Source organism: Hippopotamus amphibius, chromosome 4, assembly GCF_030028045.1.
Source record: "Hippopotamus amphibius kiboko isolate mHipAmp2 chromosome 4, mHipAmp2.hap2, whole genome shotgun sequence".
NCBI classification, from domain to species: Eukaryota; Metazoa; Chordata; class Mammalia; order Artiodactyla; family Hippopotamidae; genus Hippopotamus; species Hippopotamus amphibius.
The window spans coordinates 1,652,003-1,669,160 of NC_080189.1; the positions used below are offsets into that span (position 1 = coordinate 1,652,003).

The window sequence follows — 17,158 nt, forward strand, 5'->3', positions numbered from 1 at the left end:
AGTTAGTCATAGAACTAACTGTACTTCTAGGGGTTGGGGTGCAATATTACTCCTTGTATTGCTGGGAGACCCCAAGCCAAGAAATTAGCATAAAATGGTTTTCAAAGTATTATGTATCATTTTATCATTTCAACCTGATGTATATAATATCATTTTAACATAATGCGTGATTAAATATATTTTAATTTTAAGTGGTTTTAATAAATATATAATTAATGTTGGTTTTAGAAAGTTGATTTAATGTAATTTAAGATTCGTAATATGTATAAATTTTTGAGCTGGTCCTATTTATGACATGGGCTGTTTAATTGCCTTTAACTTAATTGTGTGAGAAAACTCAGGACTTGACAACAAACATATAAGCAGGTATAAACAAAACCTGATTTCATTTTATTCTAGCTTTTTTCCATTTTAATCTAATACTCTTTTGTAGTAATTTGATATTAGTTTTGTTCTTAAAGTGTTATTATTCCTTCAAAGCCAAGGGTGAATAATATAGTCTATTCTATTTTAGCTACCTTTTCTGTGAGTTTTTACAAAGATCTAATATTTTAATCTATCTGTAGTTAATTTTGTGAGGTGATTAAAAAGAGTGAATTTAAATAAACTTTTCTCTGTTATTCAGTTATTCTAAAGAAATGTACACAGTAATATTACTCTTACCTATTTTTTTAATATTTAAAATTGTGATCTATAATTACACATATTTTTGGACTTTCTGCAGCTTGTAATGCCTAGAATTGCTGCTCTTTTCTTACTTCTCTTATTTTCTTTTCCTTTTTTATTTTAGGCTATAATTTCCCCTGGACATGCCTCCATAGATTTGATCCCATTTGATTCTTTCTGTCATTGAGGAGCTTGTCAACATTGCCTGCTCTGCTGGTGACACGTGCCTTCTAGCGTAATTAATTCATTCGGTTAATTCCTCTTGGCCACTTGTGTGCTAGGCACTGTTGCAGCTGCTAGGGACACTTCAGTCGATTGATTCATTATTTATTTATTACATATTTTTCCTTTTGTGGTAAAAAAATGTATGTCTTTATTAATCTCTCATCTTGAACTGGTGTCCCTGATTCCTCTGTCTCTCTACCTGTTAGCTTTACTGGCCCTTTATCTGGAATTCAGTTATTTGTTAATTTTGGGTCATTCTTTGTTCTGTTTTCCAGAACTGGGAGGCTTTGTGGTCTCTGCTTGAATTGGCTCTGATTTCCTTGCCAAGTGTGGGGTGCAGTCTTTTCTTCTGGCTTTGTAGCTGTTTTGGCCTCTCATGGCCTTGAGGTTGTTTAAAGAAGATCTTTTCCAGTCTGGTGTTCAGAGATTCCTTTTCAGGATTCCAAGATGATTTCTACAAATGTATAAGCCCTTCCTAAGCGTGTCTGTGTCCCGGGATCTTTAATGTTTAATTTCCCTATGTCTTATTTGGCGTGCACGGAGCACACTCACAAGGCTAATGATTTTGGCTGATTCTCCTGTGTATCTTGACTTCTGTTGGTTTTTCATTAATATTTTAATTATAATTTAAACAAGTTTAGAGAAAGCCAATTAACCCCACATTGTATTTTATATCATTCCAAATTACCTGTCAACATTTGTACTTGGATTATTGTGTAATTATAATTAGTGTGTACATATATTTTATGTCCTTCTTACTTTAATAATTTATTTTGTGTACATAAATTTTCTAGTGCCATGAAAAATTGTCCGAGACTTGGAAATGTGCAGAGGAGATGCTGGGTGTTCTGTCAGTGGAGCCCTGGGCATTATCGAGTGGGTGCTGGGGGTCATATGCCTGTAGGGTGTGCACCTTTGGCTGATTTCCTCTTGACTTGGCTATATTACATCTCCTTAGGGTTAGAGTTCACTTGTAGGAAACGGACAGCAATACAAATTAACTTGTCTGATAGACATAAAATTGATTTCTTCCCCATGCGAAAGGTAGCACCACACATTTCATTTTATTGTCCCACAGGATATTATCCAATTTTGCATCTATTAGCAAATTGATTTTAATATTTGGTTATCTAAATATACATGTTCTTCTTCTGACCTGGTTTTAGCGGAAATTAAAACCATGTGCTAAAGGATATGAAGAACAGAAAGGGCCGGGTGCTCAGAGAGGAGCTGCTGTCAGCGAGCAGCAGCCACAGCGCTGGGCAGAGCAGAGCACGTGCGTCCTGGGGGGTCAGAGTTGGGAAACACTTACAGGGGCTCACCAGGGCACACGCTGCCTGTCCAGATCCACGGTCACCGGAGGCAGGAGGTGATAAAGGAAGAAGCAGGATAGAAACTCCTGTGTGTGTAAAGGTGAGCAGGAATTCAGAAGATGACCAGACATTTGGGGACAGTCAACATTGTGAGAGGGATCAAATTCAATGTACTGCTCAGTTCATAGACAAAGAGAATATTTCAGAGAGATTTGAGAATATTTGATCTAGCATTTTAGACTTTTCTTGGCAGAAAGAATTAAGGATAGCTCATCCTCAATATTACCAGAAATGAAAGTTCTGTTGAGTCATTCTGATTAAGAAAAAAATTAAGTCCAGACAGTTTCCAGGATGTTTCTACCAGACTTTGAAGAATAGATAACTACAATTCCAACAGATTTGTCCAGAGATTTGAAAGTGAAACATCCACAGTCGTATTTTTATGGGACTATTATAATCTTGATGCTGAAAGCAGACAAGATGAGTATGAGAAAGGAACATTATATGCCATTCTTTTTTTAAATTTTCATTTAATTTAATTAATTTATTATTCTTTTTTTGGCAGTGTCAGGTCTTAGTTGTGGCATGTGAGATCTTTGTTGAGGCAGGCAGGCTTCTCTCTAGTTGTGGCGTGCAGGTTTTCTCTTCTCTGGTTGTGCCATGCAGGCTCCAGGGTGCGTGGGCTCTGTGGTTGTGGAGCGTGGCTTCCAGAGAGCGTGGGCTCTGTAGTTTGAGGCACACAGGTGCTCTAGTGGAGGCGTGCTAGCTCAGTCGTTGTGGCACACGGGCTTAGCTGCACTGTGGCATGTGGGATCTTAGCCCCTGGACCAGACCAAACCCATGTCCTCTGTCATTGCAAAGCGTGTTCTTTACCGCTGGACACCAGGGAAGTCCCTATATGCCATTCTTCTTCATGAATACTTGTGAAATGAGAAAATATTAAGCTGAATCCAACACAAAAGATCAGTATCCAAAAAAATTTATTTCAGCTATCAAGGTTGGTTTAACACTAGAAAATCTATGACTGTAATTCATATTAGGAGAGTAAATGAGAGAAAAGAATCAAGTGAGCACCTCAGAGGAGACGCAAAACATGTCCATGAAATCAGTAACCATTCATGATTAAAAAGCAGACTAAGAACCAAAAGGAGCTTACTCAACCTGGTAATGGATATCTACTCTAAGACTGCAGCTGACATTGTCTTAGTAGTAAAATGTTAAAAGTATTTACTTTGAAATTGGGATGCCATCCTTAGTACTTTTATTTCTACTAATAGACAACACTGTAGTAAAGTTCTTTACCATACAGTTAGGCAAGAAAAGGAAAAATTGAATGGAACAAACAAAATAGTCATAATTAGAAGATGATATTGTCTTTTGAAAAAATTCTATAGAATCTAAAGATAAATCGTAATTCAAAGAAGAAAATTTATCAAGGAAGCTGGATATAGGATTAGTATAGAAAAATCAAGAAATAACAGCAACAAACAAAAAATCTTATTAAAAATACCTTCTATAATATACTATTTTATAATAGTAAGTTGAAATAGACCCAACAAATGATTTTTAAAATCTTACTGAAATAATATATAGAAAGAAAAAATCTTACTGAAAGATGTTAAAAAGACCTAGATAAATGGGACAGATATTCTATGTTTATGAATTTCTTTATATGGTAAAAGTACCAGTTCTCAAATTATTTTTTAGAGTCAATGCAATTCTAATAAAATTTTTAAGAGGTTATTATATGGCATGTGACAAGGAGATAGTAAAATTCTATGGAAGGGCAGAGAGCCAAGAATAGCCAGAGCAATTTTGAAGAACAAGGTGATGGAACTTACTCCATCAAATATTAAAAAACAACAAATGACTTGAATAGACATTGCTTGGAAGAAGATATGCAAATGGCCAGTAAGCACATGAAAAGACCCTAGTATCACTAGGCATTAGGGAAATGCAAATCAAAACCACAAGAAGATTACTTCTCCACACCCATTAGAACAGCTACTAGAAAATAACTGGTATCTCTGAGGATATTAAGAAATTGGAACTCTTGTACACTGTTGGTCAGAATATAAAATGGTGCAACCACTGTGGAAAACAGTATAGTAGTTGCTCAAAAAATTAAAAATATAATTACTATGTGATCCAGATATTCCACTTCTAGGATGTACACAAAAGAACTGAAAGCAAGGAGTCCACAAATATTTATACATCAATTTTCGTGGCAGGATTATTTTTAATAGCCAAAGGTGGAAACAACCCAAGTATCCATCAGTGGATTAGTAGATAAACAAATTGTGGAATGTGCATACAGTGGGATTTTGTTTAGCCTTAAGCAGGAAGGAAACTGACATACTATAGCATGGTTGAACCTTGAGAGCACTATGCTAAGTGAAATAAAGTCAGACATAAGACAAATACTGTATGCTTCCACTTGTATGAGCATCCCAGTGTAGTCAAATCCACAGCGACAGAAAGTAGTTGGTGGGTGTACGGGGCTGGAGTTAGATGGGGAGTTACTGTTTAATGGATGCAGAGTTTTAGTTGGAAAATATAAAGAGCTCTAGAAATGGATGGTGGTGATGGTTGCACGACTATGTGAATGTACTTAATGCCACAGAACTCTACACTTAAAAATGGTTAAAGTGGTAAATTTTATTTTAAATGTATTTTACCATAATAAAAAAAAGTAAACGATGTGCGTGGCAGTTCATATTGGTGGTTCAATTGGTGGGCAGGTCAGGAGGGCTACATGGGCGCACAGGGGTTGTGGCGGTGCTTCGTTATGTTGGGTGGTCTGTCCACAGGTATTCAGTAGCCATACAAAGCTAAATAGTGTACAGACGGACATACCTCAGAGACGTTGTGGGTTTGGTCCCAGGCCATGCAGTAGAGTGAATGTTGCAATAACGCAAGCCACACGAATTTTTTGGCTTCCCAGTACATATAAAAGTTACAATGATACTCCACTGTAGTCTGTTAAGTGTGCAATAGCATTGTGTCTAAAAAACAATGTACATACCTCAGTTAAAAAATACCTCTTTGCTAAAAAAATGCTAACCATCATCTGAGCCTTCAGTGAGTCAGTATCTTTTTGCTGGTGGAGGGTCTTTGCCTCGGTGTTGGCTGCTGACTGCTCAGTGTGATGGGTGCTGAAGGCTAGGGTGGCTGTGGCAATTTCTTAAAATACAGCCATGAAGTTTGTCGCATTAATCGACTCTTCTTTTCATGAACCATTTCTCTGTAGCATGCAGTGCTGTTTGATAGCATTCTGCGCACAGTAGAACTTCTTTCAGAATTGGACTTAGTCCTGTCGGACCCTGCTGCTGCCTCATCAGCTAAGTTTATGTCATGTTCTAAATCCTTTGTTGTGGTTTCAACAGTCTTCACAGCATCTTCCCCAGGAGTAGATTCTATCTCAAGAAACCACTTTCTTTGCTTACCCACAAGAAGCAGTGCTTTTCTATGAAAGGTTATTGTGAGATCGCAGCAATTCAGTCACATATTCAGGCTTCACTTCTTTTATTTTTTCTTTCTATTTTTTTCATTTTTACCAAGAACTTTATTGAACAGCGTATTCATCCTTTTGTTCCACTACCTTCTGCGATTTTTCAGGCAGCTTCATAATTCTGTCTTCCCAAAACTTTTTGTCTTTTTGAGCAAAGAACTGTTCCAGATGCCTTTTACAGTCTTCCAGGGAATTGAAATTTTTTCCATTAAGAGAATTTTGTAAAGACTGAAATAAATGGAAATCCGAAGGTGCAATGTCTGGTGAATATGGCGGCTGAATCAGACCTCCCAGCAAAGCTGTAACAGCTTTTGCCTGGTCATCAAAGAAACATGCGGTCTTGTGTTGTCCTGATGGAAGGTTGTGCGTTTTCTGTTGACTCATTCTGGACACTTTTCGTCGAGTGCTGCTGTCAGTTGGTCTAACTGGGAGCAGTAGTTGTTGGAATTGATCGTTTGGTTTTTCTGGAAGGAGCTCATAATAGAGGACTCCCTTCCAATCTCACCGTATACACAACATCACCTTCTTTGGATGAAGACTGGCCTTTGGTGGGATTGGTGGTGGTTCATTTCGCGTGCCCCACGATCTCTTCTGTTCCATGTTACTGTACACGATCCACTTTTCATCGCCCGTCACAATTTGTTTTTTTGTTTGTTTAATTTATTTATTGGCTGCATTGGGTCTTCTCAGGCTCCACTTCTAATTCTAGTTCTCTTGCTATTTCCACCACATCTGTAGTTATCTCCTCCACTGAAGTCTTGAACACCTCAAAGTCATCCATGAGGGTTAGAACCAAGTTCTTCTAAAGTCCTGTTAATGTTGGTATTTTGACCTCTTCCCATGAATCATAAATGCTCTTTTTTAAATTTTCTTTTAATAAATGTTCTTAATGGTATCTAGAATGGTGAATCCTTTCCACAGTGTTTTCAGTTGCTCAGATCCATGAGAGGAATCACTCTCTCTGGCAGCTATAGCCTTACAAAATGCATTCATTAAATCCAACTGGAAAGTCAGAGTTACTCCTTGATTCATGGGCTGCAGAGTGCATGTAGCGTTGGCAGGTATGTAAACAACATTAATCTCGTTGTACATCTCCATCAGAGCTCTCGGGTGACAAGGTGCGTTGTCAGTGAGTAGTAATTTTTGAAGAGAATCTTTTTTTCTGTTGTGGATCTCAACAATGGGTATAAAATATCCAGTAAACCACATTGTCAACAGACGTGCTATCTGTCGTGCAGGCTCTGCTGTCCAATCTGCAGAGCACAGGCAGAGTAGATTTAGCAGAATCCCAAGGGCCCTGGGGTTTTCAGAACGGTAAATGAGCGCCGGCTTCAACCTGCAGTCCCCTGCTGCAGGAGCCCCTAACAAGAGTCCTCTGAAGCCAGGCGTCGGCTTCTCTCTAGAAGGAAAGTCCTCGTTGGCATCTTCCCACAGAAGGCTCTTCTGTCCACATTGGACATCTGTTGTTTAGCCTAGCCGCCTTCACTCATGGTCTTGGCTGGACCTTCTGGAGAACTTGCTGAGCTTCTGCAGAAGCACATGCTGCTCACCTTGCACTTGTATGTTACTGAGACGGCTTCTTTCCCTAAAAACTTCACGAACCAACCTCTGATGGCCTCAAACGTTTCTTCTGCAGCTTCCTCACCCGCCTCAGCCTTCAAAGAATCGAAGAGAGTTGGGGCCGTGCCTGGATGAGGCTTTGGCTTAAGGCAGTGTTGTGGCCGGTGTGACCGTCTGTTCAGACCACTCAGACTTCCTCCACAACAGCAATAAGGCTATTTTGCTTTACCATTCGTGTGTTCACTGGAATAGCACTTTCTTTTTTATAAATTTGTTTATTCATTTATTGGCTGCATTGGGTCTTCGTTGCTGCACATGGGCTTTCTCCAGTTGCAGCATGCAGGGGATACTCCACATTGCGGTGTGCGGGCTTCTCACTGCAGTGGCTTCTCCTGTTGTGGAGCACGGGCTCAATAGTTGTGGCGCACTGGCTTAGTTGCTCCGCGGCATGTGGGCTCTTCCTGGAGCAGGGATCGAACCCATGTCCCCTGCACTGGCAGGCGGATTAACCACTGCGCCACCAGGGAGGTCCTGGAGTAGCACTTCTAATTTCCTTCAAGAACTTTTCCTTTGCACTCAGAACTTGGCTGTTAGGCACAAGAGGCCTAGGTTTCAGCCTGTCAGCCTTCCACAAGCCTTCCTCACTAAGCTTCATCATTTCTAGCTTTTGATTTAAAGTGAGAGACGTGCGTGCGACTCTTCCTCTCACTTGAACGCTGAGAGGACCTTGAAGGGTTATTAATTGTTATTATTGCTGTGTGTCAGGGAACAGGAAGGTCCCAGGAGAGGGGGAGAGATGAGGGAACGGCCGGTTGGTGGAGCAGTCAGAACACACACACATTTATTGATTAAGTTCTCCATCTTGTTTTGGTGTCATTCATGCCATCCAAAATAATTACAGTAGTAACATCAAAGGTCACTGATCACAGATCACCATAACAAATATAATAAAAATGACAAAGCTTAAAATATTATGAGGATTACCTCAATGTAACACAGAGACACAAAGTGAGCAAATGTTGGAAAAACAGTGCCAACAGACTTGCTTGATGCAGGGTGGCCACAGACCTTCAATTTGTATAAAATGCAGGTATCTGCAAAGTGCAAATTGCAGAAGTGTAAAGGGAGATAAAACGAGGCATGTCTATACTTTCAGTATTTAAAAATAGGAAAAATGGTGATTTATTTCTTGTTGGTGGGCTCATATTAACCAAACTGATACGAAAAACCAAAATGCCAGTTTGTTGATATTCAGTGGAAAACTATAAAATTCCCACACATGCATGCACACCTACGCACCCAAAGTAGCTGTTCGTGGGAGCTGGTGGAGGGACTGTGGAAGTGGAGGCGGGGGCCTAGAGCAGCTGTGGAGGGATTGGTCTGGATCTAGAGCAGACAGACAGCCTTAAGCTTTTTGTGTATGTTTCCTAGTTTGTTCACTGTCATAAGGACAGCTCTTCTGTGGTATTTTGGAATTCCTAGTGCTTTTTGTGTAAATGTACTCTTTGCCACAAAAGCAATATGACACTATTACCTAAATTATCATGTGGAATTGCTTTTATACTCTACACTTTAGTATCTTGTACATTTTGCTATAGTAATGTAATATAATAAATAATAACCCTAATGGTCTTTCTTTTGTTGTGTCTGTATTGGGACTTGTGCCTGGGTGTTTTGTGAAAGGATTAGTAAGGTATGGGCTACAATGTTCTGTTATATTAAAGGACTGAACATGTGTCCAGCATGAGCTTGCTATTATGGAATTGAAAATTAATATTCTAGTAAAAGAAGCTTTTGTGTATTTTGTGTTAGTTCCTTTACTAAAATTATAGGTTGCCTTAAGTATGCTTTAAGCATTCTCCCCCGCCTCTCATTTCCACATCAGTTTGTCTTTTATGTCTTATTTCTGTCTTGTGTAGAAAGCACAGGCTCCAAAAGCTGACAGACTTGAATTTAAAGAGAGTTCTGGCAGGCCTTGAACAGGGGGGCCGTAGGCAGATTATTTCACTTTTCTGGGTGTGAGCTTTCTTGTTTGTAGGTGACTTGCCTTTATTGTGAGCATCCAGTGAGCACACATAAAGCAACCATGTAGTAGGAGCTTTGCAGACGGTTCCCATCTCTTCTTGTCCATCAAGTTTATAACCAAAGAATTATTAGAACAGAATTAGAATTAGAAAAGAGTCTTACTGGCTAACCATTATTTTATTTTGATGTAATGAAGTATATTGAGAAATGTTTTTTTCCCAAATTTAGAATTATGTTTAAACATTTTGATGTAAAGTCCCTGCAGTCTTTTTCAATTTAGTTCTTTCATTTACATGTTGGAAACTTGCTGTATTAATTAATTTACTTGCAGTCTGGAGGATTTTGTTTAATATTATGAGAAATTTCTGCCCATAAATTTAAAAATAGTGAGCATCTTTGTTCAGTGAACTAGCAGTGTTCGTGTTATTATGTTAACTTATCCTAAAATGCTTTCTTTTTGCCAGGTTTTAATAACTTGAGACTCTTATAATTTTTCTACTGTATATGACTTAAATAAATATGTAATATATAATAAACTGCAAAAAATATTAATATTAAAAAACAATTCAATATAGAGCCTAACAGTGCTTTCTATAAAGTTTTTCTTTGACTTGGGACTGAAACTCTTTTTGTCTGTACTTTTAATGATGACTTTGGGAGCAAAGGGGTGAACGTCTGACACTCTCTAGGGACGCTTGTTTGTGGTTTTTTTCATGGTTTACAATAATTAATACCTGCCTTTATTTTCTGTTCTTTATTAGTGCTCCTATCGATCTTCCCCAGATGACTGCGTATGTGTTTGGTGCAGTCTTGATGTCATGCTGAGCAAACCTTATCTTAATGTTACCGAGAGACCCTTTTTGTTAAATGCAAACAATGGCTTGATATTTATTTTAAATGTCCTGTGAATGTGGAAATTTTTCCCAGGCTTTCCTGATGGGTGGAGACATAGTATATAAAGTGGTGTTTACACACCTTCCAAGAGGTCAAGATGTCCATGCAAAATCTTGTTTAAATGTTCATCACCATAGAAACATATCAGTTTATTGTTAGAGCTTTTGTAAATATATTGTAATTTTCACCTCATTGATGTTCAGTACAGAGCACCAAAATTTGGTGTTTAGCCTTTACTAGCTTATGTAATCTAATTTAAACTGTTAACATGTTGAGATAGTTGTAATTTCCAAAATAATAAGGGTATGAAACTAATGTAATTAATTATATAGGTTACTTTTCTTAAAACTAATACAGTGTTTCCTTGGCAGAAAGTAGGTACTTTATTTTGATGATGGTTTTTACTCATGTACTGAGAGCGTATCACACTGCGACATTAACAGAAGGGATGGCATCTCATTCAGGTAACTTAGAGTTAGGTTTTTGGGGGAGAGGTTAGGACAGGTATTCATAAAAATATTACGAAGTTCATGAAACGCCAGTGCTGTATGGCGTAGTACAAGCATCAGAATTATGTGAGCAAGCACAGCTGTGGGTGTAAGTAGTTCTCACAGTTCTGTGATCTGATATTCAGGAGACTTTTCTTACTTTTTAAGATGAACAATGGGAACCTTCTTCCGCTCGGACAATGTCTTGCCACTTTGCTCTTAGCAGGGTATTTCAGTAAGTTACTCTGACATCTGGCACGTCTTTTAGCTTCTTGTATGTAAGAACAGAGTTGATAGGAACCTTCCCCTGGGGGCTTCCCAGCTCCTGATTCTGCCTCTTAGTGGAAAAGTGAGCAGTAGGCATATTTTTTTGCTTATATGCTGTCCTGCTGGTGATTAATGGTAGTGATAAAAGCTCTCACAATGCTTTTCATTACTTTGCAGACAGAACCACATACAAAGGTTTAAAAACCTCACACATGACATGCCACAAGGCCTGTACTCTTTAGGCTTTGTAATATTTTAATGATCTCAGGAAAGGTAGTGATAACAGTTAGTGTGTGTCTGGCACTCACGTCAGCCAGGCGGTGCTCGATTAACAGATGAAGTCTCTGATTATTTATATAGAGTCCCTTCACCCTCTTCTCTCTGTTCTAAAGGTGTCAAAGGTAAAAAATCCGCCCCGTTGCGTTTAGTGGACAGATTTGTTATGTTTTTCTGTTGGTTTTGCGGAAGCTCATAAATGTGATACTTAATTGATTTCAGGTTGGGCTGATTTTGTCCCGTTTGATCACTGAAAGGGAATAAAATCAACAAAGGGACAACATGATTGTCCTAGCCTCCTAGTGGATTAGGTCAGCATAACAGTTATTTCTAACTACATCAGTTATCGTCAGCATTTCATAAACAGGTGTAATCATATTCCATGATTTCGATGGCTTGCTCTGTGGCAGCCTTTTCTATAATTCCTAATTTACTCTTTTTTATTTAGATTAATAACTTAAAGTGAGCAGATTTCTTTTTATGAGTTGTCATCTTTCAAAAGAAATGTTGATCAATTTGAAATAAATTTTTGAAGAGTTCATATGCTTTGACTGCAGAGGTTTATTTGGTTAAATGTTTATTATTTGCTGCTTGAGCATGTGAGTGTACATTTTAGACATTTCTTGTTGATATTTTTTGCATGTATATAATAGAAGAAGCATCCTCTTGGAATGATATAGCTTGTTTCTTTTTAGAAAGACTGTTCATGTCTAATTTTTAATCACATAAAAGATTTATTTGGGACTCAGATTGTAAGTATATGTGGATGAATATGTGGATATTTAACTTTATTGTCACTTTCAGGCTGGTTTATACTTAGCTTGCATTTTAAATGCTATCTATTTTTCTTAATGAGAGAATGTACTTTTTCTTTATGTAAACAGAATGGAGTAATTTTTGGACTTAGTAGTAGATTTCCTCTCTTTGACATAAATTCTACTTAAAACACTAACACTAAGCTAGAGCTATAGCATGTTAAAAGAGGATGTTACTTTAACCAGCCTGTTGTTCAAAGAATTTTATATCAAGGTTAAATTTAGGAAAACGACCAGAAATTACTTGAGAGTACAGAGAGTACTTGTATCAGATTTTGTTAGAATCAGGCTATTAGTAGTCTGCTCTGATCTATATGGTAACCATGGTGTGCCTATATAAATTTAAAATAACTAAAATTCAATAAAATTAAAAACCCGTTCTTAAGTCACAATAGCTACATTCTGAGTACTCAGTAAACACATTTGGGTATTAGCTGTGTTATTGGATAGCATTTCCATCATCACAGAAATATCTGTTGGACACCACTGCTCTAAGCTATTTAGTCATAACTAATTTGTTTTCTTTCATCTGTGGTTATTTTGCACACTGTCTAAACAGCAGGAGAAAGAGCAGGTCCCATCTTTAGGCGTATACTTGTGCAGCACCTCAGTTGGTTAGAGAATGGTGCTGATGAGCTTTGATCTTTATTGTTTCTTGTTGCCTTAATGCATCTGTTTCCCAGGTGCAGGCCTGTACCTCTGTTAGCAAGTTACGACTTACTGTGGCATGACCAGATTTGCATTTTGAGAGGATCACCTTCCCATGCGATGTAGGCATCAGGTCAGGGAGAGACAAAAGTATGGATGCAGGGCTGCTAGCTAGGAGGCTGGGTGTCATCCAGGCCAGATAGACATGGTGGCAGTAGAGAGAGAGGTGGGTGCATTATTTGGGTTGTAATTACATAGGAGAAGCAAAAGGACTTGGTGTTTGACTGGACCAGGGTTCAGGATGTGTGTGTATGTTTTGGGGAGGGTGGGGTGCAGAAGGAGAGGAGGTGACAAGGATGTTTCCAGTGTGTCTGGCAGAAATGACAAAGTGGATAATGGTGCCGCTTATTGAGGCATGTGACACTGAAGGAGGAGCAGGTTTAGGGATAAAGTGATGAGTTTGATTTGAGAATTCAGTTTAAGGTACTTGTGAGATATCTAAGGGGAGGTGACCATTGGGGTGTATGTGTCTTGGCCTCAGTCGTAAGGTTTGGACGAAAGGTATAAACTTGAGAGCTGTTGGCCGCGTGAAGGAGGCAAGATCCTGCAGGGAAGAAGAGAGCAGTCTACCTGGGGGCCATCTTCAGCAGAATCGACTGAGGGGCCGTTTGGGCTGGTCACTCAGGAATCGACAGGCCCTTTGGTAGATCTGTTGCTTGCTAATGTTTGAGAAGCACTGATACGGCTTGTGAGAGGATGAACATCTAAGATCGCGCCATGGCCAAAAAGGGATGTGAGATATTTTCCTTTACAGGAGGAAAGCAATAGGAATGGAGACAGAAATCAAGGGACGGGGAGGAGCTGAGGGGACACGCAGGCCGCCCAGCGGTGTCTTTCTGAGGGAGGGGTGAGGTCAGCTGTGGTGTAAGCAGCTAGGGCCTGAGGTCAGAGTCAAGGAGAATGGAAAACATTTAAAAACCTTCCCAGCGTGCAAGCGCAGGAGCCTCCTGTTCCTGTCGGCTCCCCAGGACTCCGAACCCCAGGGGGCAACGTGGCCCAGGTGGAAGCCGTCCCCACCGTGGGCTCGTGTCACAGCGAGGAGCCGTGCATTTAGGAAGTCCGTGTTACTCGTAATGGGCTGCAAGCAAACCCGTCTGCTTTCTGCTCTGCGGGGGACCTTCTCTTTCACATTGTACAGTAAGCAGACCTGCCTCTGCTTCAGAGGTGCCATCTCTGTCTTCCAAGGCTGTTTGCTGTACAGGCGTCCTTGAAAAGACAGTCCAGGGTGAGGACCGCCCCTGCCTCTGCTTGTGAGACGCACAGAAGTAGGAGAGAGACGGCTTGAAGAAAAACAAATTTCACTGCTGAGAACTATTTCTTACCAGATAATCAGAGGAAGTGGATAAACCTTATTGGTGATTGGTTCCCAAATTTATTATCATTGTGACACTTACTGTTACATTATTGTGATTGCTTAATAGAATAATTATAACACATTACAGCGTCTTTCCTTTGGACGTCAGGCCTCAGATAGTTCCGACTGGCACTACTGTTTAGCTCGTACACCGTACAACTTAAGACACATGTTACATGTTTTGAGAGCCCTGATGTTCCCGTGGGCTGGCTAGAGACAGGCAGGATCTGGGCTCCAGTCAGAGGCAGGAAAAGATAGAGCTGAGAGCGTGTAACACTTACACTCCAGGGCCTACTTTTTCTATCTGTTTTATTTATAGGCTTTTCAGATAATATTTAATGTGTAATTAAAAGATTCTTGCATAGAAGGAGAGGAAGAGGGGAAAAAATCAGTGCTAAAAGGTAGTGGTCATGTTTTGGTATCCTAAGTGGTTTGAAAGTTGTGAAGTGCAGGTTCAGAGAATTCTTCAGTAAAGTAGGAGTGCATTTTTTAGTAGTGTGTTCTGTGACTGTTCCTGTTTCATTTCACTTGAGTCTAACGTGTTAAATGAAATACAGGTTGTCATCACTGAGCTTTACCAGCCTCCCTTGCTATGAGCACGTAAGGTGCACAGACGCTTGCATTTGAAGACACATTTTAGCCTGCCAGGGGCCGGCCGCCCTGTGGGAAGGCTAGACTAGGAAGAGTCATCCTTTAGGGCTGGGAACACTTGGCTGTGGCTTTAGGACATTTCCTTGCCTATTGAATTTGAGGAACTGAGGTGCTGTGATTTAAGTGCAACCTGTTTCTGTAATTCAGAAATTAGAAAATAATATTTAGGGCAAAACTGAAATAAGTCTATGTTTTAGATTTTTATTTGTAGCTCATATATCTAAACTTTTTAATATGGAAGGAAGGATTACATGATTTATTGAGAAACATGGTATAACTCTGTTGTGTTAGATATTGTAAATTAGTGCATTATAGAATAAAATATCATAACGAATCTTTACATTTAGGTACAGATTCAATCATTTGATGACTTTCTGAGACTATGAGAGAGTATTGTTTTTGTCTTTGCCTTGTCCTGTAGATTTCAAGTTTAAGCCTGGCCTCTCGTTTGGCCCTGAGGTCAGAATTTCTTATATATTTAAAACAAAATTGTGCATAATGATTCTTTATTATATTCCAGCCTTGTGGATTTGATGAAAATTCTGTCTGATGTGGAAAAGGAATGATATTTAATTGATATAAATACTGCCGGTCTCCATGGTTTCTGAGGCTGGGTCACGACGAGGAGTTCTTCGTCGGGGCACTAGAGGGCTCTGGAGGCTGCGGGGAGTAACAGGGACCTGCGTGCTCTGGTCGATGGTGCTTTGCGCCTTCACCAAGCTGGGTGTTCACTGGACTATATGTGCCTTAATTAGGCTTATATTCCCTTGATTAGAGTCAGAGATAAAAATTCGTTACTCTGCTTTCTTGGTGGAAAGTGTTAGGAAAGTAATTAATTGTTTAAAATGGTTCTGCAAAATGTTTTCATGAAGAATTTTTTGGGTACTTTCTTCAAGGCTTAATGGTGTTTTACATAATTTTGAAAAGAAGAGTCAGTCTAAATGTTACAAACAGTAAACATTTAGTGTTTTTTGTCCTGCTAATAAATATAAATTTCCTATCCTTCCAAAAATTTTTTATGCTTTCATATAGACAGAAACCTAGCTGTTCATGCAAAGAAGTAAAATACTATAATTATATCTTTATTATATTTTTCAGGGAATCCGAGCCCGAATTTTGGAAACACTGGTCATGCTTATTCTTCTGGCCTTGCTTATTCTTGGGATGGTGTGGGTAGCCTCGGCGCTCATTGACAATGACGCTGCGAGTATGGAATCTTTATACGGTGCGCACTGACCTGTTTAGACCAGCTTCTCTAATGGAGACCACAGTTTGGGATATAATTACACGTTCACTTTTAAAACATATGAATAATTCTTCGTATAGTTAATCCTTGTTGTTAATTTACAAAATTAAAAAGTCTTTACACATGTTTAAGAAAAGAAATGAATGTTTGTGTGTTTCTTGTGTATAAAATGAGAAAGCCGCTTTTCAGATTTTTTTTTCCCCCTTTGGTTAATTGGCTTCTGTTCTTAAAATTCCATGGAGGCTTATTTTCTCCCTCCAAACAGGTTTTGCAAAAGGGTTATTTCCTGTTCTTCTGTTTTAGATCTTTTTATTATACAACTTAGAAATTATATGGTTTATTAGACTCAAATAGGCAATTATGATGTTTACTATACATTAATTTATAGTCAGTCTATATCTTAACGTACAGTATTTTGGGTGTACTAAAATATATTTACATTTTTTAATAGATCTCTGGGAGTTCTACCTACCTTATTTATATTCCTGTATATCATTGATGGGATGTTTGTTACTTCTCTGTAAGTATTTTTTCTGACAGAATATTGATGGTAAAGTAGAGTTGTTCTGTGTTCTAGAAAATTATGGGCAAGTTTCCTGATGAGATTCCTTAACAGCTTGGAGATTTTTTTTAAAAGTTGGCCCTTAACTTTGTGTGTGTGTTCAAGATAAATTTTTTAAACTGAAACCTTGAAATAAAAAGATGCTTTTGTTTTTTCCTCTAAAGAACGCCTCTTCCACAGAGTTGGAGAGAGAGAGAGGCAGAGAGAGGCAGACACGTGCCCCCCACCCCCACCCCAGTCCCAACACTAGCTTCTACTTTTGAATGGTAATGGTAGAATCCTGTGTACTGAATTTATGGTCTTTTTTTTACACAATTTGTTTTGTTTTACTTAAGGTATCACAGCATATCTCCGAGATGTAAGCAGATAAATGTAGGGAACAGGATTTTTAAGGCTGTAGCTGTTTTAGTTGTCACTTTCGGATAGTCTTATCTGCTGCTCGATTCAGTTAGTACTTGAAATTTCATCTGTTCTCTGGTTGGTTTTCTTTAATTTCTTCTAAGTGAAAACACTTATTATTCAACTGCTAGAGTCTGGCATATCCTCCCTCTCCTCTAGTCTTGATGAATCTCTCCTTAAATACAGGAATGCCCATCC

The 17,158-nt window shown here is 38.9% G+C and overlaps 1 protein-coding gene across 9 annotated transcripts in view; it reads left to right on the forward strand.

Moving 5' to 3' along the window:
* LMBR1 (limb development membrane protein 1) overlaps positions 1 to 17,158 on the forward strand; it is a 136,447-nt gene that overhangs the window by 67,452 nt on the left and 51,837 nt on the right. For 7 of the 9 annotated variants that reach the window (XM_057730818.1, XM_057730819.1, XM_057730817.1 and 4 more), the window contains 2 exons: positions 15,852 to 15,978; positions 16,451 to 16,519. In XM_057730818.1, the coding sequence (XP_057586801.1) occupies positions 15,852 to 15,978; positions 16,451 to 16,519 (196 nt within the window). Of the gene's footprint in view, positions 1 to 2,280; positions 2,305 to 13,975; positions 14,104 to 15,851; positions 15,979 to 16,450; positions 16,520 to 17,158 lie in introns of those variants that run through there. The other 2 variants (XM_057730820.1, XM_057730823.1) reach the window with 2 other exon arrangements.